This window comes from Camelus dromedarius, chromosome 19, assembly GCF_036321535.1.
Source record: "Camelus dromedarius isolate mCamDro1 chromosome 19, mCamDro1.pat, whole genome shotgun sequence".
Classification (NCBI taxonomy): domain Eukaryota; kingdom Metazoa; phylum Chordata; class Mammalia; order Artiodactyla; family Camelidae; genus Camelus; species Camelus dromedarius.
In genome coordinates, this window is record NC_087454.1 from 3,753,399 (window position 1) to 3,778,293 (window position 24,895).

The 24,895-nt window shown below is 50.3% G+C and overlaps 1 protein-coding gene and 2 long non-coding RNA genes across 3 annotated transcripts in view; 2 read left to right on the forward strand and 1 right to left on the reverse strand.

Annotated features, from left to right (window-relative positions):
- Positions 1-285: 285 nt before the first annotated feature.
- LOC135318602 (uncharacterized) lies at positions 286-20,336 on the reverse strand. Its single transcript, XR_010376793.1, has 3 exons — positions 20,086-20,336; positions 16,678-18,211; positions 286-511 (listed from the first exon to the last, which is right to left on the reverse strand). It is a non-coding gene; the product is annotated as an uncharacterized LOC135318602 (long non-coding RNA).
- The window catches only part of LY86 (lymphocyte antigen 86), a 47,037-nt gene continuing 41,484 nt past the window's right edge, over positions 19,343-24,895 (forward strand). Inside the window, exon 1 of the mRNA XM_010992794.3 lies at positions 19,343-19,527. Within this exon, the coding sequence (XP_010991096.2) occupies positions 19,404-19,527 (124 nt within the window). The 5' untranslated portion in view covers positions 19,343-19,403. The remainder of the gene's footprint in view (positions 19,528-24,895) is intronic.
- Positions 20,034-23,418, forward strand: LOC135318603 (uncharacterized). The gene is made up of 3 exons (XR_010376794.1): positions 20,034-20,171; positions 20,383-20,579; positions 20,901-23,418. It is a non-coding gene; the product is annotated as an uncharacterized LOC135318603 (long non-coding RNA).

A 24,895-nucleotide genomic window follows, 5' to 3' on the forward strand; every position in this document is an offset into this window, starting at 1 on the left:
ATATATTTGTGTATATGCATGACTGGGACATTGTGCTGTACACCAGCAGTTGACACATTGTAACTGAATATACCTCAATTAAAAAAAAAAAAAAAGGACTAGACAAGCCAAACAGGAAGGTGTGCTGTTTCCTGAAATCCAGAGCTGCAGAAAGCTGCTGCCACGCTCTGCAGGAGCCAGTGTGCACGTCAGCCCACTCCACTCAGCCTGCACTGTTGTCCAGCTGCTCAGAGAGCTCATGGTCAACTGTGGGCTACCCCAGGCAGGAGCCTACTCACCTGTAGCTGCTGGTGGTGTTGGAACTGTTGGCACGATTGTGGGAGCTGACAATCACCCTCTGCTATCACTGAGCTGGAGTGCATGGCATTGGCGCTGATAAAGGGCCTGCCAGAAACAGAACAGCTTCTGTCTTTTCACTCTTGCTGGTTTCTGTGAATGCCTCCAGTTGGCAGACTTAAGTGGAATTCAGCTGGCAGCGAAGGCTGAAAATGCAGTTTGCAAGCTTGCAGTCCTGGAGGTGAGAAGGAAGGGCAGGATGAGGCACAGAGGCCTTCTATGGACTTGCTTCTAGAAGATGAAACTGGCAAATGGAATTGAATGTACTTGGAGGAAAGTCCTTGGCTGACTGGGAATGAAACATTGCTAGGGACAGAGAAGACTAAGAGAGCAATAAAAATTAAAAAATAAGTCAATTATAAACTCCAGGAAAAACAAAAAGTTGTACAATACAGGAAGTATAATCACAGTGTAACACTGGGTTCAGCTGTGAACAATGTTTCTGTGGTCATGATAATATAAATTCTGAATATTAATTTACCAAAAATGATATGTAACTTTATTGGGATGATGGGGCATGTGAAAAAAGTAGGTGAATTTGAGCTCTAAATCTTTATCCCCCATGGTCATCACTCAACATATGAGTTCATACCTGGGGGGGAAAAATCAAGAAACAGCAGTAACAGTTGGTCATTTATATGTTCAAAGGGGGATCCTCAAAAACACTATTGAATAGTTAAAACAAGTAGTGGGAATCTTAATGAGGAGTGAGGCAATGACACTGCTGTTTGGGGTGATAAGCCCTCGGGAATTTATATAATTTGTTTTAATGATGTACAGATATCCCTTTGAAAAATATAAAATTTAATAAGAAATTTTAAATTTCAGAAATAAGGAACCCCCCCCCCCGCAAAAAAGCCTTCACTTCTCATAGAGCATTCACTGTACACACAAATTCATGGTCATGGTGAAAAGAAAGTGCAATTACTGTCAATAAAGCAATGCCTGACAGCACGGAGTGGCGTGATTTATTTGCAGAAGGAAAAGTTGACTAAGCAAGAACTAATTGTCATCTTTAGCCAGGATTCTTTACCATAAAATCTGTATAAGTCTAGTTACACGTTGGATGAGCAACTGAGCGTACAAGTGCCACTTTGGAAGTGTGTGTGCAGCACGCTGTTTCAGACGGCCAGCCGTGACAAGATGGTTTGTCAGGTGACTTTGAAATCTATGTTAATTCTTTGAAGCTAAATTGCATCTGGACAAAGATATTCACTGCTCACTAAACATTTACCCGCTTGGAGTTAGGTAGGGCCATGTGACACTCTAGACAGTAGGCTGTAAGCAGAAGTGATTTGCGTCCCTCCCAAGCCAGCTTTTGGGAGCCCCCCTCCCCAGCCTTGGCAATTGTTGAGAAGAGCGTTACAGGATGGCGGAAGCATCCTGGGTTGCCAAGTCACCGCATGGAGGGCGGTTACCCTCAGAGTCGCCCATCATTCACTGGACCTTAAGTGGTTGAGAAATAAACTTTTATTGTTTTAACCCCTTGAGATTTTGGCATGTTTATGGAAATCACTTTCTAATCCACCATCATAAATCCATCACCAAGTGTATTCAAGCCATGATTCTAAGGAGAGCAGCGGGCTGGGGCTGAGTTCCACATACTCCCTCCCGCAAGGCTCCCAGGGTGACTCGTTAAGCTGGTGGTTGGGAGGGAGGAGGGCAGCAGGTGATCACGTGACAGGTCTTTTCTCTCTGCGACCTTAACCCACCACTGAGGGAACTAGACCCACAACGGAACGGCCATCTTGTTCTCGCTAACTGACAGCTCACCAGGGAAACAGAATGAGGGGAGCTAGGCTGTTAAGGCTGAGTCAGACACCTCAATCAGTCAGTCGCCAGTAACATGAATTCAAAACCTGCTGAGCTCAGTGTGTTGAGCCGAGCATGGCGTGAGATGGAAGATGAACGGGAGCTCCATCTGTTTCCCCCAACGCAGGAGAGAAGGACCTCCAAGGGGAAGGGGTGTCGAACGTGTCTGTGAAGCAGCATCTCAACAAATACACAACCATATACTTCCAATTTCACGCTATCCTGAGACCAAGGAGCAAAGGAGACTGGAGAAGTCACTCAGCGGAGGATTCGCAGGGACCGTGTCTCAAGCTGGGCTTTGTAGGAGGCAAAGACAAGTGTCGGCAGCAAGGCGAAAGGAATACAGACCGGATGACAATGCTGCACACGGGAAGCGCAGGGACGGGCAGGTCACGTGCAGGAGACCAGAAGACCAGCGCGGGCGGAGTGGACGCCCATGGACACTGGGGCGGGGGCAGCTAGCGGGGGACCTTGAAGGTCGGCGACGTAAGCCGCTGACAGGAGAACTGCTGGACGAATGTGACGTAAAATGATCTGGAGAAGAGGGAGGTGGCGGAGGGGGAGAGCGGAGAGAAGACCAAGCAGGACACAGTGTGATGATTTACCTGTGACATTACGAACTGGAGTCACAGTTTGGGGTGCAGAAGGGAAGGCGGAAGTCCACAAGAATAACTCAGGAGGGTGCGAAGGTGCATCTGACGTGAGGGTCAGGAGAAGACCCGAGAGGCGTCCCGAGTGAGCCCGTGTTCAAGCCTGAGGAAGTGGAAGGATGCCTTTTTTGGGGTAAATGAGGAACACTAGTATTTTCCTTTCATCCTGGGGGAAGGACAAATCAGACCTAAAGAAGAAATAGAGCAGAGCGGGTGGGGGCGGGGGAGGGACAATGATCCCAATCTGACAGCTTTTTGGGGCCAATAATCACAGGTTTACTTATTTCAGCCTCCTCTCCACGCATCTAATACAAGGACCGGCACCTGGATCCAGCTGAAGACGAGCCGTGAAGTGAGAGAACAGATGGATTCAAACGGATTCGGCTTCTGCTCCCAGAGACCAGAGATGTCAGCGTGATCGGGACCGTTCACTACACATCGCGAAGGAGGAGCCAGGTCTACGAAGACTGAGCTCCTAGCAAAACCCGAGGCAGCAGAGGGAGGTTGTGACTCGGGGTAGACGGTTAAGTTGTCTCCTGCACAGTTGCCTGGCACAGGTCCGCGTCCTGGGCACGGGGCCGCGAGCCGGAAAGGGCTGCCCCCGCCACCAGAGAGCCTCAGTGACGGCTGTAACGGCCTCACAGTCCTGGGTCAGCCATCGCGGCAGCGTGAGAGGCGACATACTCAGAAGAGCGAAGACGGGGGACGACGTGCTGGGGGACGACGTGCTGGCTGCTCGGAACAGCAGCGTGCGCTGCAGCCGTGACGCGGGGGCGCAGAGACCACCAGGATACAGCTCGTCCTGAGTTCATCTAAGGCTTTTCACCTCGTTGAAGAGGTGGGAGACACTCCACGGAGCTGAGGTCTGAGCATCGATAAACCAAGGTCGCGTCTGACTCATCAGAGAGGATCGAGTCAGAGCCTTCGCCCCGAGGTCCTGACACTGGGCAGCGCAACACGGGGGCTGGTGTCCACTGCAAACATCTGAAGGTTCCTTCGAGACAAGAGGGGCCACTGCTGACCTGGGCAAGGGGTCGGTAGGACGTAGCCCGTCAGTCGTGGCCCAATTTGTTGCCAACGTGAAAAGCAATGTGCGAGGAACTGGTAAACGGTTAACGGTGCCGCACAGAGATCTGCGCAGACGCGGGCCCCGCTCCGACCTTGCCCTCCCTCCCCGCCGGGCCGCCGGCCGCGCGGCCGCTGCATCCCGCTTCCCGCGCGGCCCTGCGCGCAGCCGGGCTTCCCGGCCCGTGGGCGGCGCCGAAGGCCAGGTCACCCAGCTCTGGGGGCGCAGACGCCTCCGAGCGATGCTTCCTAAAAGGGGGCAGACCCCACCGGCAGGAGTCTGCCTGCCCCTCCCTGCGCGGAATGCAGGCACCCGGCTGAGCTGGGGTGACCCGCCGTCGTTTGAACACGAGGCTGAAACCAAGAAGACTAGAGCCGTGGGCCCACGAGCTCTGAGCAGAGAGAGAAGGAAGGCAGGGACCAATGGCATCAGGGAGCCACCAAACCAACCCTGTGTCGTCTACCTCGACTGCCCGGTTCCCTCACACCCCCCTGCGAACCCACCGCTCCCCGCACCGCCTTCCTGTAGGAACCACCCCCGTCCCCTCGCTCTGCGCTGCTGGCTGATGCATCACGTGGGAACATTTCCGCGCCTCTGTTTCCAGCTAACGTTTCTTCTGTGCTGGAGGCTCCTCAGCCACACTCGAACACTCTGACAGCAAAGTCCACGGCTTCCTCTTTATTTATTTGGGACTTTTTTTTTTAACTTCCCGCATGGAGTGCTGGGTTCGAAAGGCGATTTCACCCTTGCGTCGGCGGCGTGGACGGCGAGGGCAAAAGCAGGAAGCTTGTTGTCTAAATGTTTTAAGAAATGTAATTTCAGGAGATGGGATGTGGGTGAAATGAGTGAAGGGGGCCCAAGGATACAAATTTCCAAGTTATAAAATAAATAGACCGTGGGGATGTAATGTACGGCAGGGAGACTGAGGACTTCTGCATGAAAGTTCATGGACTATTTGCTCTGGACCTCAGATTTATAGTACACTAACTACGATTCACTCAGCATCGCAATGGCAGGCTCTGGCCCACACTCATAGCACCAGACATGGCCAGCGACGCCCAAAGCTGTCAGAAAAACTCCAGTCCGGGGGTAGGGGGGTCCCTTGATGGGAGCACTCCCCACTGTTCCTGAAGAAACGCTGAGTGACTCGTCACCCCCCTCCAACACCTCCACTTCTCCATCCTGTGTCAGGTCCATCTGGCTTCTTCCGGCCAAAATAGCCTTCTGGGATGCCTGTCTCCGAAGGCGCCAGACAGACAGACAGAATGGCAAAGCCCCTTTAGAGGCACTCGGGTGACTTTCTGGAGCAGAAAACGCCAGCAGTTCTTTTCCGAACTGGAGCCCTTTGTTTGGCCCTGTGCACCAAATTTCCCCCACTCCCCTCGTCTCCCTGGCCAGGTCCTTGCCAGTAAGTTGTTCTTCGGGAACACTGAACTCTCTGTCTGTCCGGCAGGTGGAGTACTGATGAGGCGCTCCAGCCCGTCTCTGCAGGCGCCTCTCTCCAAGGCTGAATGGGTTGCCGCAGCGCAGCCTGGAGCAGAGGTACCTGCCCTCATCCCTGCAGGGGCACAGCTAACTGAGGAAAATTATACCGGGGCCCCAGGGGGTGTACGTGCCCAGCCAGCCCAGCCAGGAGCTGCAGCGGCTCACACAGACCAGGTGCAGAGCAGAGCAGGCTCCTGCCTCGCCTCCCGATGTCCGCTGTGTGCAGACTGAGCCCAGGAAACCTGCCTCCTGACTTAGATTCCAGGAGCCTGGTGAGAAGGTGCAGAGCAGCCAGACAGCCACTAGAGGGCTCCCTACCAGCATCTGCCCGAGCCAGAGAGGGCTCAGTCCCCGAAGATTTCTGGTATATTCCACAGGATTCCTAAAACTGTTTTATTTCCTCCTTCTGTAAAGATTCAGAAATCAATAATAAAGTGACAGTGCCGGGTGAGGAGGACTATTCATTGTTTTGCTTTCATTTGCTTTTGGAAAGAAACTGGAACAACTTTTCTTCTGAAATTTTTTTTGAAATATTTGCAGAGTCACATGCAGCTGTGAAAAATACTACTAAGAGATTTTATGTTTGCTTTACTCAGTTTCCCCACCGGTAACATTTTTCTACACTACGGTGTAACAACCAGGATACTGACGTTGACATGACTCACTGATCCTGTTTAGATGTCCCCAGTTTTACTGGTACTAGTGTTGGGGGGGGCCCTCTGGGCAATTTTATCATCTGTAGATTCAGACGCCCACCACCACAGTCAAGACACTGAACAGTTCCACCACCACCAGGAACCTTCATGTTGTCCTTTACAACCACACCCAGCTCTCCTCCAAGCTTCTGGCAATCACTGATCTGTCCTCCATTTCTAAAATGTCGTCACTTCAAAAATATTACATGAATGTGGAATAATACAGTTTATTACTTTTCAGGATTGGACATACTTGTTACTCAGCATAATTCCCTGCAGACTTGTCCAAGTCACAGTTTGCACGCACTCACTGGCTTCACCATTCGCCTGGCAAAGAACATCTGAGCTTATTCAAGACTGGGCTGTTAAATTAAACTTCTTAGAACCTTAGTGTGGTGTTTTCAGTATCAGGCTTCTGATGGGGAACATCTCACATCCTCACTGTCTAACTGTAATTCCTCTTCGGTGAACTAACACTTCACATCCTACTCCCATTTTCTAATTGGACTGTTCCTTTTCTGACTGTTGGGTTTTAAGAGTTCTTTCTATGTTCCTTTTATACATTGTTGAATTCGGTTTGCTAATTTTTTGTTGAGGATATTTGCATCTCATTCATTGTGAGATATTGGTCTTTGGTTCTTTTTTTGGACTGTCTCTCTGGTTTTGGTATCACGATAATACTGGCCCCCAAAAATGAATTAGGACACGTCTCCTTCTCGTGTCTTCTAGAAGAGATCGTGCAAGCCTGGCTGTAATTCCTCTTTGGCTAGTGTTACAGAATTCTCCAGTGTGCAGGAAAGAGTTAACACCACAGACCTGACACTGTGATTCTAACAAAGACCTGCTTGCGAGATTGTCCCTTAGCTGGTGTCTGGGAACTCGGGTGGTAAACAGAGCCTCCGGCGATAGACCACCTTCCCTAAACGCGTGGAGTGGCTGTGGTGGCCACGCCGGCAGGGCAGCGCGGCGATGCTGACACTGCTTTCCTTCTGGGCGGGTGGGACTTCATGCCCGTGGTCAGTCACACGGGCCCGGGGTTCCTGTGTGAGTAACCCCGATTAGAAAAGAAAGAAACGACGAGATTCTGAGGCTCGGGCGAGAGTCCCAGGTGGAGCCCACATCACATGGGTTGTCGCAGCTCTTTGCTGGAAGATTTAAGACCTGTGTGACTCCACGGGGAAAGGACTCTCGGAAGCCTGCACCTGGTATCCTCCGGGCTTTGCCCCAGGGGCCTGTCCCTTTGCGGAGTTTACTCTCTATTTCCCTGGATTTTGCTGATTTTGCTGTAATCAGTCTTTGCCATGAGAACAGCAATATGCTGAGTCCTGTGGGGCCCTCTAGTGACCGTCCTGGGAACCCCCAGCACACGCAGGGCAACCATCTGGGCCTAAAGATTTGTTTTTCATGGTAGTTTTTATGGCAAATTCAATTTCTTTAATCGTTATAAGTAAGTTCAGGTTACCTGTTCTTGTTTGAGTGTTGGTGGCTTGCTTTCAAGGAAATTGTGCATTTCTTCCTAGTTTTCAAATTTATGAAATAAATTTCAAATATATTCATTTTCATATTCTTTTTCATTATAGGTTACTGTAAGATATTGAACAAAGTTCCTTGATCCATATAGTAGAAATTTGTTGTTTATCTGTTTTATATATAGTAGTTAGTATCTGCAAATCTCGAACTCCTTAATTTATCCCTCCCCCCACCAGTATCTACAAGTTCGTTTTCCATGTCTTTGACTTTGCCTCTGGTTTATAAATAAGTTCATTTGTCTTTTTTTTTTTTTTTGAGATTCCACATATAAGTGATATCATATGGCATTTTTATTTTTCTGGCTGGCTTACTTCACTTAGCATGACAATCTCCAGGTCCATCCATGTTGCTGCAAATGGCATCATTTTATTCTTTTTTATGGCTGAGCACTATTCCATTGTGTATATATACCACAGCTTCTTTATCCAGTCATCTGTCAACGGGCATTTAGGTTGCTTCCATGTGTTGGCTATCGTAAACAGTGCTGCTACAAACGTTGGGGTGCGTGTGTCTTTCCAAATTAGAGTTCCCTCCAAATATATGCCCAGGAATGGGATTGCTGGATAAGTCTATTTTCAGTTTTTTAAGGAACCTCCATACTGTTTTCCAGAACGTCTGCACCAAACTCCATTCTCACCAGCAGCGCCCTTTTGGTCAGGAGGACGTACTTCCTAGTAACGGAGCTGAACTGGCCTTGGTTCTCACTTTAAGGATTCTCTCCCTTGTTCAGGCTTGGCAGCCATGACGTATCTGGGATACAGCCAGAGGAGGTGTTGACCAAAAGTTGCAAGTATAAGAAGACTCCAAATAGTCTTTAAAAGAGCAGGGATGAGGCTGCCTACCTGCGCGGAATTGGCCAGGGGGCCCGACATAGACGCGTCCCTTTGGAGTCACACCTGGGACCCAGTCTGGGCACAGCCTGGGCTTCTCCTCTCTCCTTCCCCTCCCTTAAGGAGGAATCCTCACCTTTGGTGCGGATAAATACAGGTAAGTGAATGCGGCTGGGGTTGGGAGCAAGCTGGCTGGTGTGGGTGAAGATGGCACTAGAGAGATGTGCCACAGCCTGGTGGGGAGAAGGAGGAGGCGGGTCCCACACGGTCCTTTGTTTCGTTCCTTACAGTTAAACACTGAAAATGGCTGAAATGCCCGGAGACAAATTCTCCGTTCTCATCTCCACTAAGCCCAAATTGAGACATTTATTAGAGCTGAATTTAAATTTTTTTTAAATCTCTTTCATCCTAGAGGGAAAAAATCCTGTGTAGCTGGTGTGCCCTGTAATAATGGCTATAATTAATCTGCTGAAGTTCTGTGCAACCAGAAATGCAGCAGACGGGGCCAGTGGCTGGGCCTCAAAGCTGCAGCCTGTGGCTTCAGAACAAAGGCTGCCGGATGGAGAGGCCATGACACCACGTGAGACCCAAGGGCCACCTTTTGTCAGCTCCTCTGTTACATCCTCAACTGCAATGCCCCATGGGTGACAACTTCGGGGGGAAATGTTACATTTTAAAAATCAACTCTCCCATGTTTGGCTATAAATCTCGTATGGAAATTAAAGATGAAAATCACATTTCTTTTCCATTGGTCTCATTTGTCTAATAAATGCCTCAGGGACTCACAGCTCAATCAAGGCTTCCAATCTCCTGAAATTAAATTAACTTCCTTTCATGAGCTAGATAAAAATGATTTAAGGAGGTGGAATAATTTGGCTCTTATCTTAGTGCTGCTGACTGAACAGCACTGCCATCAGGGTCTCTCCTCTCCTGTGTTACTTACTTCAAAAGCAACCTGAGGGCACTGAATACACATACTACACATGTGTATACACACACATACATATACATGTACATGTATATTATTTCATTAAAGAGCATGTTTCCAAAATAATCATACTCAGCAAATAGAGGGCACCCCGTTTACCCTTTGGAGTGAAAGTGTAAACTTGAGGCCAGTGGCCTTCCTTGAGTGAATGTGGATTTGGTCTCCCCCACATCAGGGCACTCGTGATAAGTATAGAGTGTTCTTACGAAAGGGAAGAGGAGGACACAAATCAGAATTACAGAAGAAACACAGGAAAACCCTCCGTCCTTTTATAAGAATAGTTTATCTCGGTGTATTTTAGTTCTTTATTATACCGACATACCATATGCTACCATATTGGATAACGTGATTCTAAAGCCATCTTTCTCAGCCTTCAGTCTGCATCAGAACACCCAGACCCTCTCAGTTCTGATCCAGGTGGTCTGGGTGAGGCCCCAGGGACTGATGCTACTGAGAAGCAGTACTCAGTACTGAGTACTGAGAAGAGGGACTCAGGTCCTAGGAGGTCAGCATGGGGCTGGCACTGTCACGTCCGTCCGCTGCACCGCCCACACCGCCACACGAGCCAAGGCAGTTGAGTCAAGAACAGCTTCCAAGTTTACCCCCTGGAAGCTGAGAGCCTCTCTGGGCACAGGAAGGAGGGGGCAGGCCGGTTAGAGGGGAACCTTCTGGAGACGTGATTTCTACTTGAACAGCTGGAGGCCAGCATCTCTGTCCCTGGTTTCCCCGCCTGACAAGCACGTGGAGCCCTGGGATTTGGACAGAACCACTCCGCAGCTGTCCCTGACATTTTAAAACCTGTTCCCAGTCTGAACGAGGTGGGTCACCAGTCTCGGATTTGAAAGCTGTTGCCAAAAAAGGTTGTAGAAAGCAGTTTATTGCAGCCTGTGCTCCCGGTTGCAACTGACCTTCTCTGTAAAAATGGGCGAGACCAACAGGCTTCGCTGTCGCTGCTGAGATCAGACCCCAAGCCCTCCCAGGGCTGGTGGCCTGCTGTCTGCCTCCCAGAGAGGGGCTCTGCCTCTCTCCCCAGGCTGGGCCCGGTCATACTGAGGTCTGTTCGAGTTTTTGTTTGTTTGTTTTAGGGGAGAGGTAATTAGGTTCATTGAGTTATTTGTTATTTTAATGGAGGTGCTGGGGAGCGAACCAGGACCCTGTGCATGCCAAGCACGGGCTCTACTACAGAGCTGTGCCCTCCCCGATGCATCCTGGAGGTTAAGCTGATAAAATGTGCTTATTCCACGTGTGTCTTTTCCATTTTCTCCAACCGTGTGAAGCTCCGTCCTCGGGGAAAAATCAAACACTGGGGTGTGCTCCGAGAGCTGTTCTTCTCCCGTTCAATAAAGGAGGAACTATTTATGTGTTTCCATGATTTCCATTTTCACAAAGACATGTCATTTTATTTAAATATTTCCTGACAGGCCTTTAACATCTTATATTAATCTTCCCAAGACAACTCATTACAGCTGGAAAAAAAAATCCCCCTCTTGCAAAAATCAAAAACGCTGATCACTTTAAAACTTCCTCCTGCTCTGGAAAGTGTGACAATTAGAGAAACGCAAAGATGGTGGCCCTCTAACGGGAAGCGGGCTGGGGCCCCTGTGTAGACGTTCTTCATGGTCTGAGGAAGTGATACTAGAAATGAAAGTAACCATCTCTGCTTGCAGCAACCAGTTGAACACTAGCTTTAAATTTGGTTTTAAGTTGCCCAGGTGCTAGGCGGTCATTGTAAAGGAAAGGTAAGGCAGAGTAATCCAGCGCCTCCGGCTGGAGCGGCTACAGCAGGGAGGCTCAGGGGACGCAAACGGCGCTCTGTAATCCCAGACTCACCGATAACAACCTTTGTGAAGTTAGGCGAGAGCTGGAACCCTTCTGACCCTGCCTTCACTCCTTGATCACACAGTTCCTCTGTTTATTGGAGCAACAGAGTGCTGTGGTTCGGGAAATGGATATGAGTATCAGCCCCAGATTGGAGTCTTGGCTCTGCCCTTATGTGACCTTGGACAAATCGCTTAATTGCTCCAAACTTCCGTTTCTTCATCTGTAGAGTAAGAAGTATACAACACCTGCCTTCAATCCTGTCAGACACACATCTGGCCTCTTGGAAGCCCTCAAGAATATTAGTTGTATTACTATTATGATATTATTATTATTATCGTCAACTAACACTAAGGACCATGAATAGTGGGTTAGACACCATTCAAGGCAGCAACAATGCTCAAGGATAAATGGCCAAGTCCCTTCTTCAGCGGAGAAGCCGGACACTGATCTGACTGCCCATCTAAACGAGTGTTGCGAAGCTCAAGTAAGAAACCAGAGAAATCCCAGGGTGGAAGTGTGTGCTGCCATGTCAGTGTCCATATTGCGTACAATCTTTTTTGTTGGCAAAACACAGTAACCAAACCACGAATGGAGTTCTGGGCCAGTCATTCCCTCCTGAAATCGGCAGGCTTCACTCTGAGGTGAGTGGGAGTAACTCACTCTCCTTTAACTGAAAAGAGTGGTTTCTGCCTGTTTCCCAAGAAGCTCAGATCTTCCGAACCCCGCTGTTAGGAGCCAGGGCTGTGCTGATGTTTTTCTTCACTGCGTCCTCTGGGCAGAATTACTGCGCTCATTCACAGAGAACCCGGCCCCCAGTGTGTAGTGAGAGTTATTCCACAAAGGGGTCTACCAGGTTTTTAGGGCCAAATATATAAAAAGCACTTCCCATACCTACTCGATCCAGTTTCGTTTTCAAACCTGAAACGAGGGTTTAGCAAGCTTCCTTTTATAGATGAGAATCTGTGACTCGCCAAGGTCACACAGTGGTCAGTGGTGGGGCCAGACTGAGGATGAAGGTCAGTGTGACTCCACCCACCGCCTTCAAAGCTTCCTCTCCTGGTGGGGGCTTAGGCGAGAGCATCTGCTGAGCAGTAGTGCTTCCTGTTTGTTCAGGGCGCACGGAACTGGTCACACATCTTTAGCTGCTCTTCCCAAATATCCGGGGGGGTCTCCAAGGAGACCATCCACTCGAAGTTGCACCCGCAACTGTCTGGAATCGTGTTCACTGTCAAGAGCAATCTGCACACAGTCCCACGGAAGCCGGTGGTGACGGACAGACTATTTTTAAGCGACTTCATCTTTGACTCCCTGATGGGGAGTCTCCAGTCTTCAGGTTCAAAAGCTCGAACAAAGGAAAGACCAGCTTTTTGAGCAAGAAAGGGACAACTCAGGGCCGTGAGTCTAACACAATTAAATGCCAGGTGAGCAGAGGTCACAGCCGTAGAAAGCACTGTTTTGCCTGAAAAGCACAAAGTACTGTTTCCCACTTTTTTCGTCAATAACCTGACAATCGGAGCTGACACATCCAAGCTTCAAAGCAAGAGCAAAGCGCTCGGTTTGTGAATATTAAGCGTCTTGCCGTGAAGAGGTCTGACCCTTTGTTTCAGCGGCGTCCAGGGGAGACAGGAAAGGTACCATTGACTAGCCCCCTTCAGGGCTGGTCACCGCTGGCCACCTTCCGTGGCCTCTCTCTTCTGAGATTTCAACGTCCTGTTTTTCATCGTCACTTCATATTTCTAGTGGGAAGATGCTTCTTCTTTTCTTGTTGTTGCTTTTGTTTTTTGTTTCTTTGGCAGGGGGAGGTAATTAGGCTTATTTATTTATCCATGTATTTATTTTTAGAGGAGGCACTGGGGACTGACCCCAGGACCTCATGCATGCTAAGCACACGCTCTGCCACTGAGCTCGACCCTCGCCCCGCCTGGAAGATATTCCTTCTAATGAGGAGATGTTTATGACCCACCTAGCTCCACCCATTTAGTCATTGCCTTGGGGTGTAGGGCCAGGCTTTGGCTGAACAGAAAAGTCTGCAGGCGAGATACCTGAGAAACTCCTGAATCTGGCGCTGAGGGCATCCCCCAGTGTCTGGTTTCCTCGAAAAATAAAAGTACTCGTGGAAAAGTCTACCATTTATTATGATCGACTATTTCAAAGGTGAAGAAACTTACATTCAGAGAGGTTATGTGACTTGCTGAAAACACACAGGAGAGGCTAGATTTCAGCCCAGGCCTCCCTGGCCACAAACCCGTTCCCTTTGCACGACTCTAACTGGCCCTCCTCCCCTTCTGCTGCAATTCTGCTCGGACCGAGGGAAGCCAGGGTCCAGCCACTCCTTGCAACTGCACAGGCCGAGCCCATCAGCCTCCACATGGTGGGGATAATTCGCTGCAGTATCACTTAGAGGGGAAGATAAGCAAGCAGAAAGGCACAGTGCGAAAGAGATCACGTCCCCAGGGGCCCAGGCCTTGAGTTCTAGGCTCTAACTGTCTGACTTGCAACTTGTGTTGATCAACGTGTTTGATCTTGGACTTGCTACTAACGATGTCTCAGTTTCCTCACCTGGAGAACAAGGATTGTCATAAAACAAGTCCAGAATCCCTTACCTGAAATCTCTGGGTATAGACATATTTTAAGGTTCAGAATTTCTTGATTTTAGAAAAGCAATAGGGTTTATATATCATAACAGCCCCAGTGGGGTCGGGGGCAGGACCCATCACCCACTAGTCAGTCACATGAATACTTCTGCCGTGAGACAAATTAGTATTCGCCTAGGTGAGATGAGTTAAGATGATAAATTAAGACTATTAGACGCATGAGACCTTAAAGTCTTATCAATGTAGATCAGAGTTTCTACCAAAAGAGTTTCAAAAAAAATTTTTTCTTTTTTCGAGACTGGGATTTCAAAGTTGTACATGGAAGAATCATGGGGCCTCACCTACTTTGTATGTGTGTGTGTATATATATATATATATATACACACACACACACACACACACACACATACATATATATATATATATATATATATATATATATGTTGAAGTGCTTAGAAGAGGCTCCAGTGCACAACGGGGGTCCAGCCCACTTGGCTTTCCTTGTTGATTCCAGAGGAGAAAAAACACAGGCTACTTCAAAGATTATTATTTATATGTCAAAATTTCTACTGAGATGGCTTTGCTATTTCAGAGAAGAGCAAGCTCTCCAAGATGTCTCTTCAGAAAAATTCTAGGTCGATCCAGCAGCCACTGCCAACAGAGAGGAATCAAGAAAACCTCCAGGGGTCGGAGGCAGAGAACGGGGAAGTTATTTTATTCCAACTACCACCTGCCAGCCCAGCAAAATGTGCTCTCAACTTGGCTTCCACGTGGCAAGAACAAATGCTGTAATGACCGGCGGAAGCGATGGAACCAACTGCAGCTGGAGGCAGCGGAAGCCTGGTCCGCGGACGCCAGCGGCCACAGCAAACGGGGAATCCTCTCTACACCAGGGAAAGCGCACTCTCCGCCCTTTACCACACTTCCGGTTTCCTCCCTAATGCTTTTCCTCCCGTTTATTAAAATCATTTCAGTCTCATTAGAATGAAATCTTGAGAGCATTCTCAACTTGAGCAGGGATTTAGCTACAAGTTGCTAATTTGTCCCATTCCGTAGAGAATTTCTAGGCAATGTGCAACAGTCCTTTCAGACGAGACCTGCCCTCCCCAAGTCTCAGAGCAGTTTCTTCTGCCTTAATCAAACACCACAATTTCTTCTTTTCCTCATTGGGGGACGGATCAGATTGAGCTACAGAGCCCACCTCGTCCTTGGCCCAGGAACACAGTCCTTAATCAAGCCAACATCACTTCTATTTTTGGTTTCTCATAGAACTTACAGGTTCATTTAGGAACCAAGTGCTTTGCATATTGTGGCCCCAGAATAATTAAACATTAATAAACTTTAATTCAACATTAAATAGTAAATGCGGCAATAATGAGGAAATTGGGGAAACTGCTACAGTGTATCTGTTGGAGCGAACAGTCATTGGAAAACCCTGATGAGTTACCAGGCTGGGGCAAATTAAAAAAAAAAAAAGAAAAGAAAAGGTTAGGTGTGTATATGCAATAAGCTGAAAATATTTCAGAAAGTTCGGTCCAATTGTCTGTGTGAAACCCAAGCAATTTTTTTAGGAAGCAAAGTCTCTTTTACTAAAAATAGTACTAGATAAATGTGTTGATTGCTGTCTCCTCCCACTCGAAAGTAGGGGACTCAATGGTGAAAAGGACCTTGTATTCCTGGTTTTTGGAATTGTGTGTTTCGGGCTCGCTGACGTGCTTAATGAATACTTGCTGAATAAATGAGTGAGTGAATCTGAAGCAAGAAGGCAAATCGATGATTTTGCCCTGCCTTCCATAGAAAGCAGGTTGTTTCTACATGTTTCTATGTGATACGTGCATGGACTCCATGATACCAAGGCTCCAAGGGGTTTTAATGAGATCTCACGCTTTCCTGGGGAGGAGGCTTCCAGAAGTCTGGGAGACCGTGGAAAGACTCTGCTGTAAAGCTCAGCCGGCTGGCACCAGCTCTACAAGATACCCGTGCAGCCTTCGTAGCAGTAGGTGTGAACACAGCCAAAGAGTAAAACACCAGCCGTCAGCCCAGGGGGCGGCCCCATGGCGGTCCCAGCGAGGAGCCGGGCGCCTGCCCTCTGCACCTGGGGAGCTGCGTTTAGGCCGCACTCAGTCCAACCCGGAAGACAATAGCAAGAAGCGATCACACCTGTCTCGCCCCACCGCAGTGGGGCAGAAACACAGGGCCAGGCCACAGAGAAAAGGGACCACGTGCGAGGGCCGGAAAGAGGGCAGATGTCACCTCACAGCGTGAACGCTGGAGGAGCGTGAGAGGAGAGCGGCCACAGTTGAATGCAAACAATGACGACGAAGACATGTTTGCCCTTGGAGACAAGGGGGCTCTACCAGCTGTGCTGTGCGGTCAGGGCTGCCTGCCCGCAGCTGGCACACGGGACATCAGTCAAACCGCCCCGAAGCCCCTTCCATGCACTGGAAATGCGGTGCCCGCCCGCAAGCTGGAACCTGTAGTCCCTTGGGAGACACAAGCTGATGCAAATGTGAGACCCCGCCCTTTTCTCAGTACACACACACGTTCCTGGGGTGTATGTCGCCACAGACCTGTGTGGGTCACAGAGGGCAGAGAGCTGGCGCAGAGCACACCCCACAGAAAACCACCCAGAATCCATCCTTAGAAGACCCTGGGCTCATCCCACTGCAGGCAGCTGCTTCCTCCCCCAGCGGCAGCCTTTCCCCAGCTCCTTCCCCCTCCTTCCCTCCCGCCTTTCTCTCTTTCCGCGCTCTGCTCTCTGCGGCAAAATCCAGGCATCAGATGTCATCTTATTTCCTCCTGTGTTTCAGCATCACCCTGACTTAAGTCACTGCACTCTTGCCCTCCGTCTCCCTTTTATTAAGTCTCACCTGAAACAGAAGAGCTTTCTTAAGAGCACTTTCAGTGACAGCCATCGTGATGAGCACATCTCCACCTGGCGAGAAAAATAAGGCGCCGCCCCCAGCAGACCTCTACGGAAAGCAAGCTTGAGACACAGACGACGACGAGGACTATTTAAAAGAGTAGAGGAGGAGGGAAGGCACAGTTCAGAGGTAGAGCTCGTGCTTAGCATGCATGAGGTCCTGGCCTCAATCCCCCAAAAATAAAATACAAGAGTAGAGGAGAGACCTGAACAGGGCAGAACAGCACAACTTCTGTAACTCGATGTGCTAAGGGGCAGGAAGTCAGCGTCAGAGCCTGCTGGGGTATTTGATTACCACCTACACACAGGCAGCCATATTTTAAATAACGATCATCAACTGATTCTAATTGTATCTTGGAGCTAGAGAACAGGACATTCTCAACAAACTCTTTTGCTGCCTTTACAAAGCTCCAGGCACTAGGCACCAATTGGACCAGGTGAGCCCCACTGATGGCTTCCGGCAAATCCTGGCTCTCAGTAGCAGGGCTCCTGAGAGAGAAGGGCTCACTCCTCACGCCTATGTGGGTGTGCTACGTGTTACACAGGATGGTGCCTGTCATTTAGTACAGGAACATTTTATTAGGAGCTTAGATGATTTTTTTAAAAATTGTGCACTCTGCAACAGACCAAACCCCACCATCTAGAGTGGAGGGTCTCAGACTGTGGCCCCCAGACCAGCAGCAAGGGGACTGCGTTAGAAATGCAGGTTCTCGGGCCCCACCCCAGACTGGGTATGGGGCCGGGGATCTGTGTGAAGGAGCCCTCCAGCTAATGCTGCTGCCCTTTCAAGTTCCAGCACCACCGTGCCTCCAGAGCCCCCGGAGAGCCCATTTCGAGTATTTCCAGACGCCAGTGCAGGCCCTGAGTTATGATTATTTTCGTCCCTTAGGTTCTTTGACTCACAACAATCTGGAGTCCGGGCCTCAGACGACATGGCTTCTCTGTCAGGGCAGCTCGTGGTCTCTGCTCCCTGCTCTGCCCTGCAGGGTCCTTGACTGGTGGGCAGGTCCCGCTGTTCCGCAGGGGTCGCGGGGCGTGGCCTCAGCGGTGCTCCTCACTCTTGGCTGGCGCTGTCCCAGCAGCTCCTGGGGCCCCACGATCCTGCCCTGGAATCGCCTGTGGTCGCAGGCTGCCTCCAGGGTCCGCCGCTCTCCCGGGAAGCTCTCCCCTCCTGAGCGCTGCCCTTCCGCCCTCACAGACCAGGTGGGGCTACTTTGTCTCTTTTAGAGCAACTTACCCACCTCTCCTCTGGGCCTCAGACTTCCCCACGGGTCTCACAAAAGCCAGGGTGTCCGAGCAAGTGTCAGACCCACCCGGTGGGCTTATGACAGCAGAGGGCTTGGCGCAGACCGGAGCTGCTGGTTCGGCTGGTTTGCACGCAGCCTGGAGCTTGCATCTCTAACCGGCTCTTGGTTGGAGCTGATGCCGTCGGCCGGGAACCGCACTGGGAGGATCACTGCTGAAAGCCAGCATCACTGAACCTGTTTGCAGAAGAGTGCCTAAAACACACGTCCCAAATGACCACACCCTGCTGTCTCCCCAGAAATCCAAAGTATCCATCAATTAAGTCAACGTATTTGTCTTTCCTGGTAATTAAATTCCACTTACTTCGAAAAAAGCATTGAGGTGACTTTAATTATGATTTAAGTCATGGACAGAAATAGTCAATTGACCCAGCGCACTCAGAGAAATGGTCTTCCTCCCAGGGAAAGTGTTCTCTGTTGCTTGTCAAACCTGCAGGCCTTGGCCCTGACCCCGGGTCTCTCACGCTAAGCCAGAGTTGGGATTGGGGTGGGACTCGGGGCTGAGACACTTGGCTGTCACGAGGCAGGACCCCAGAGGCAGCAGAACAGGGAGAGAGAGTCTTGGCTTTGAAAAGAAAGTGGGACATGTCATTAATAATCCCCCCAATGACCCAGGCAGTTACACCCCCATCTTCAAGGGGAGGTGCTCACTTCCCCATCTTTCCCCGCCCTTCCCTGCCCTGTCCTGCAAGCTGAGCCCAGAAATAGAACCCAGCTCACTTCTGGGGACCGTCCCCTCCCCCGGTCTCCAGAGACCACAGCGGCCGCCCCGGAACCCGACCCTGTTCTCACAGCTGCACACATTTTGCTGCTGAAATTCCAATCCTGAGGACGGAGCTGAAGCCAGAGGCGGGAAAAGTGCTAACCAGGCAAAAGCTTCCTTCCAGACCCCACAGGTCCCTCTGCAGCGCCCCCAAATGCCAGACACTGTCCACCGGCCCCGGCCAGGCCCCGGGTCCACAGACCACATCGGAGGCCTGCGGAGACGGGCGCCAGGCGGTGGGAAGCACGTGGAGGCCGGTGGGCTGGCTTTCCTGAGCTCACTGCCCCACTGAACCCTCCATGGAGGGCTGTCTGGGGGCCCAGCCGGAAGGTCACATGGCACTTGCTGTCTCCTCCTTTGAGAAAGTCAAACATCCACCACTCAGGACCCAGACTGGCCTCACCCCGCAGATTTAAGCGCCGGAGGTTCTGGGAGCTGCACTCAGAGGCCCCTCTGCTAACTGCCTTTTGCATCTCACCCCCCAGGAGCGTGAAATGTGAGAAGTGAAACTGAACAAGTCACCCCTCTCTGAGGGGAGAGGAAGCACCCTGGGGCCTTTTCTGTTGGGCCAGTTTTTCTTCCCTTGGTCACACACGGGCCCTCGCCATGAAGGGCTTCGCGGCCGCCTTCCTCGTCTGGGCCCTGGTTTCTCCCCAGGGCGGCGGGGAGACCTGGCCCGCACACACGGCCTGCAGGGACGGGAACTTGGAAGTGCTCTACCAGAGCTGCGGTAAGGGCTCTCTCAACATCCTTTTCCGTGGGTGGGAAATTAAGGCTCCAGGTGTGCGTGAGCGGCCTGAGCGCTTGGTGGGGCTGGGGGAGCGGGGAGGGGACGGCAGCGACGCCCGGTCTCCGCTTGCAGCAGGCCTGCAGCAGCACAGGGAGGCGTGTGACAAGGCATGGGCGGCCCACAGAGCCGAAAATAGTAACTATTTGGCCCTTTATCGAAAAAGTTTGCTGCTCCCTGGTAAAGATCAGGAAGAATCCCCCAGGCGCTTCACCAGGCTCTGGTCTGGGCAGTTCCAGCCACAGAGAGACCGCATGGCCAAGGGAGCCTGACGCAAACCCCACCAAGACTGCAAAGCATCTGTAGGCTACTTTGGAGAGAATCACCATCGTCATAACAACCTCCTGCTTTTGCAGAATGCTGTAGTGTATAAAGTCCTTCCGCTTAGAAGGTCTCATTCAGTACAAACAGCCCTACGAGGTGTGTAGGATGTGAATCTCCACTTCCCAGATACAGAAACTGAAGCACATGCATTTTAAGTATGTTAACAAAGTAACACACCTGAAGTCATCATGCGTCCGTGACTTAAAGCCGATCGCAGAATTCTGATCCCGAGCAAGCCATGCCAGCTGATCCCAGAATCAAAGGTGGGGACGTGGAGAAGGCACAGCTCAAAAACTGACCCTTTGGGTAAAGAGGTGAAAACCTTAAGTACTAGCAAAAAAAAAGGAGGAGGAGGAGAAAGAGGGGAAGTGGGGGGGGGAGGCAGGAAGGAGCAGGAAGAAAGGAGGAGAGGGAGGAGAGAGGCTTGTCTCCTGGTTCAAGGGTTGTTTCCTCATCTCCCTCCCTCCCCCGCAGCCTCCCCTCTCTGCACACATCAGGCCAGTCTGGCTCCTCCCAGGCCTCCTCCAGGGACCTCCAGCAGCCACAGAGGAGGAGGAGCACACGCGCCGACATTTCTCAGCCTCGGGTACCAGGTTCTTTTTTGTGCCAAGGTGTCTGGAAATGACATCTCTCAAATTAAAAGAAGCAAATGAAAGGCCATTCTCCTGCAAGTAAGGACAGCATATTTTATAGCAAAGCCCTCCTGGGCAGGCATCATGATTCCTCCAGAGAGAAATCCTATTTCCCCCACACCTGAAAGCATCTTCCTCCAGGGGGAAGTTGATGAGTGGGGTGGGGTGGAGGGGATGGGCAGCCCTATCTCCAGCAGTAATTTGAGGGTTGTAAGCGGTCCCCATGGGACCAGGACGGGCCACCCGGGAGGTTCTAGGATCAGGGGACCATGGCATCTGATCGCCGTGCTTCAAACTTTCAATCAGCACCTGCTATCTCTCCTTGAAGGGATCAGCCTTGTTCACTTCCCCCCCATATAGGTTCCACTTTATCTGACCTCCAAGGAGTCCTCAATGACAAAGTCAAAATCAGGTCAGGCGCACCTGAATAATCCATCAAGATAGTCACACAGGACATTGAACGGCTCTAAGGATGCAAAGCGATGCTGGCAGCATCTTCCAAACAGAGGGTGAACTGCAAAGGCCCGGCGGCAGAGCAGAAGGCACAGCACATTGATAAAATGTCACAGAAAAAAAGAAAATTTCAAACAGCCTGGAAGGAAAGGGCGGGGGTGGGGGGAAACCCGCTTTTCTCAAAAACTAATAATTCCGAAGTAAACAGAACATAAGACGCCCAAAAGAAGCAATGACATCAAAAAATAACAATACAAATGGAAAACATCACAGGCCAGTTATTTGGTCATTTAACAATACTTTAAAAAAACGATCCGCAGGAAGCAATTGCTCTGTTTATTTTCCTAGACTAGGAGGGATGTAACTGCTGGGCGAGGGAAGAAAAGTAAACAAACAGCCGGAGAAACAAAGATGCAGTTTCAGAGGGACGACCTGGGGCAGCAGGATTAAACAGCCAGCAGCCTTGAGCAGAAAGTGCAGCCTTTCTGCCCACACTTAAAGACAGGAAGTTGATTTAAAGAAAAGAAAAGAAAAAGAAGAATTTCAGCCCTGAGATGCAGATTTTTTAAAAAGGGAAACAGGAAAAAGTCAAAAGTTGGCAGGAGTTTTTGGAAACACAGCCCCGCCCTCAGGTGTGCCTCTGCAAGCCCTCCGGGGTTCCGCCCTGCTTCCCGATGGCTGTTACCACCTATGGCCGAGCCTCCAAGGCAACGTTACTTCTCCTAAGTGCTTTGCTTTGTTTTGTTTTGTTTCTGATTTTTTAATTGAAGTATAGTCGATTTACAATGTTGTGTTAGTTTCTGGTGTACGGCACCGTGATTCAGTTTCATGTATATGTTCCTTTTCATATCCTTTTCCAATATAGGTTATTACAAGATATTGAATATGGTTCCCTGTGCTGTGCAGTAGGACCTCGTTGTTTATTTCATATGTAGTAGTTAGCATTTGCAAATCCCAGACTCCCAATTTATCCCTCCCCATCCCTCCTTTCCTCCTGGTAACCATAAGTTTGTTTTCCATATCTGCGAATCTGTTTCTGTTTTATAAATACGTTCATTTGTGTCTTTTTTTTTAGATTCCACTTAAGCGATATCAGATGGTATTTTTCTTTCTCTTTCTGGCTTACTTCACTTAGTATGATCATTTCTAGGTCCAACCATGTTGCTGCAAATGGCATTATTTCATTCTCTTTGTGGCTGAGTGCTTTCTAAGAGATGCTAACTTAACTGAATAGGGACTTCTGGACAGAAAAAAGTCGAGTCTGTGAGTGGAAGAGGCTTTTTCCATCCTCAGGCAAAATCAGAGGGGCAGCTTAGCTCACGTTTGGGGAGAAGCCTCTTTGGGAAGGTAGAGACGGGGTAGGGCTGTTCCCCGCTGCAGCTGTTTCTACAGAGAGGACAGCACAGAGGATATATTCCCAAAGCAGCCGCCAGCGTGAGGTCCTGGACCAGGGTGCAGACTCAGGCCTGCAGAAGGGGGAGTGCGGGACCAAAGGCAAGGAGCCCCGCTCACGTGGCTGGAGCACCTGGAAAAGCCCGGCAGGCACCAGGCTCCCGAGACCCAGGCACCCCCAGCTGGCAGCGCCCTCTTTGGTCAGAGCACTTGGAAGGCACAAAGGGGCGTGCCCACCAAGCTCGAGGTTAGAGGGGTGGGAGGCTGGGAAGTCACTCCCCTCCAAACCCCAACCCCAAACAACAGGCTAGGGGTGAATGTTAATTAAAAGAAAAAGGCGACCCACCCAGAAACTGCGTGTCCTCTGGGCTGGCGTTCCTTCCTTGTCTGGGATGCCTTGTGAAGTGACAGCCCAGGCTCCTGACCCAGCATTTCGTTCTGGGGTCCCAGAGCAGACAAGTGAGCCCCCCCGGAAGTATGCCGGGGTCTCCCAGGGAAACCAGCATCCCAGTATCCCCGCCCCCGCCTGGACCGCGCTGCGGTGATTGCTGCGCGGTGGGCAACTTGCACGCCAGCATCTGCCAGCCTCCTTGTGAGGGGTCCAAGGAGGCCTCACTGTGCCTCCGTGCCTTCTTGGAATTCTGCGCCAGTTCCCCCTGCAGTGCCTATCTGCCTTCAGAACAGAAGTGAGCGGTAACCAAGCCAATGGCTGGGAGGAAAAAGAAAAGGATGCTCAGCCCAGAAAGAGCCACTTCCAAGCACAGATACGGTGAGATTCACACAGGCTGCCGGCCGAGCCAGTGACGTTCACGGGCTCCCTCAGCTGAGGCCTGACATCTCCGCTCTGGCCAGGAGGAGCTGTGCCAGCCCCAGTGAGAACCCCAGACTAGAACGACCAGGCTCCCTCTGCCTATCTGCTGTCAGAAGCCTTCCCCACAGCTGAGCTCTTTCTTACTGGGAGGGAGGGCTTCTCTGTCTGTTTTAGTGCTCAGTTCAGTGCTTCCCGTAAGTATTACAAATATCCCTTCGAACAATTAAACTTCTACTTGCATAATTAATAAATCAAAATTTTGTAAATTTAGCCAGTTAACTGTATCACAGGCATATCTATACATGGGTCACAAATGTATTCATAGAATTGTCTTTAGCATCTAAACAAATTCCTTAAAAGCTTTAAAAATCGTTAAAAGCAGGCAAAGCCAGCGTAAGTCATCACAGTATTTGGTCCACCTACTAGTAACCTTTTCCTAAACTGGTGTCAAAATATTGGTACTGTGGGTTTACCTTTATTAATCATCTTTACATTGATATTTATTCTTCCCTGGATTCTTGTATTTTCCTGGGGCTATGGCAACGTACTCAGTATTTTCGGTATTTGTTCAGTATGTTCAGTAATATACTCAGTACACTCAGTATTTTCCTAGGTGTCGAGTATGTTCCAGACCAAAGGTGAAGTCTACCACTCAGACCAGCCAAGGCCTTGAGTTACCAGTCAGTTGACCCTGGGCCTGGTGGCTGGTCAGAAAGTCGAGCTCTCGGCCCTCAAACTTGACCTATTACGTCCTGAGGACCCTTTAAGCCCCTTCCTTGCACAGAACTCCCTGTACCCTGCTGTGCTCTCGTGGTCAGTCGGTGTGGGTTCCCCTGGGTCACTGCGATGTCGTTCATTGTCCTAGCGCTGCTCTGCATTAGGCGGGCCTGTCAGCGTTGCTGGAAAGGCCTCCCTGCCAGCTCAGTGCCAAAGATGTAATCAGAGGGGTCATTCAGAGGAGGTGGTGCGTTCCGTCTGCACAGAGGAGGCTTGTCTTTACAACATTTTGCCAGTCATCCTCTTAGAACGTGGCTTTGGACTGTCTCGCGACCTGCATGTTCTCTGTGGTTGCTGGTGCTGATGTGACTCTGGTCCAGCTTTCAGCCCAGGTTTTATGTGAGACCACTTGGGCGGATTGGTCCTTTTGTTCTAATTTCTTCTGAGTCCTTTTGTTACGTGTGTGTGTGTATATACTTTTTTCCCCCCTAGCTTATTCACAATTCTTCGTCCTTACTCCCACCTACTTACAAAGATAGAAAAAATGGTGTCGCTCTCTCTGGTCTATCCAGTCGGGTGAAAACGCCCTGAGTCTCCAAATAACTAAGAACAAGGCTTCGCGCTCATCCAGTGCTTAGGATGCGACCCAGCTTCCTCCTCATCTTTGTTCAGGCTGCGTCACCCGGACAGGTCTGCTAAGCGGTTCTTAGACGGCATGAGGAGAGATGAGGTCTTCAAAGCCACAGGCACGGCCTTTCTTCCTGGCCCCAGAAGCTGTCTGGGAGTATTGCCCCCGTCGGCAAAAGAGAGGACGCTCCCAGTCACAGGTGGGGAACAGCCCCACGCGCGCTGCCTTGCTGTCCGTCCGCAGGCCCGTGGCCGGCGTGGAGGTCTTCCCCGCTGCAGTCTGCAGTTGCTGTCTGGCTGCAAACAGCGGGGAGGGGCGCACGTTCCAGCCCCGGGCCGGGTTCCTAGAGCAGCT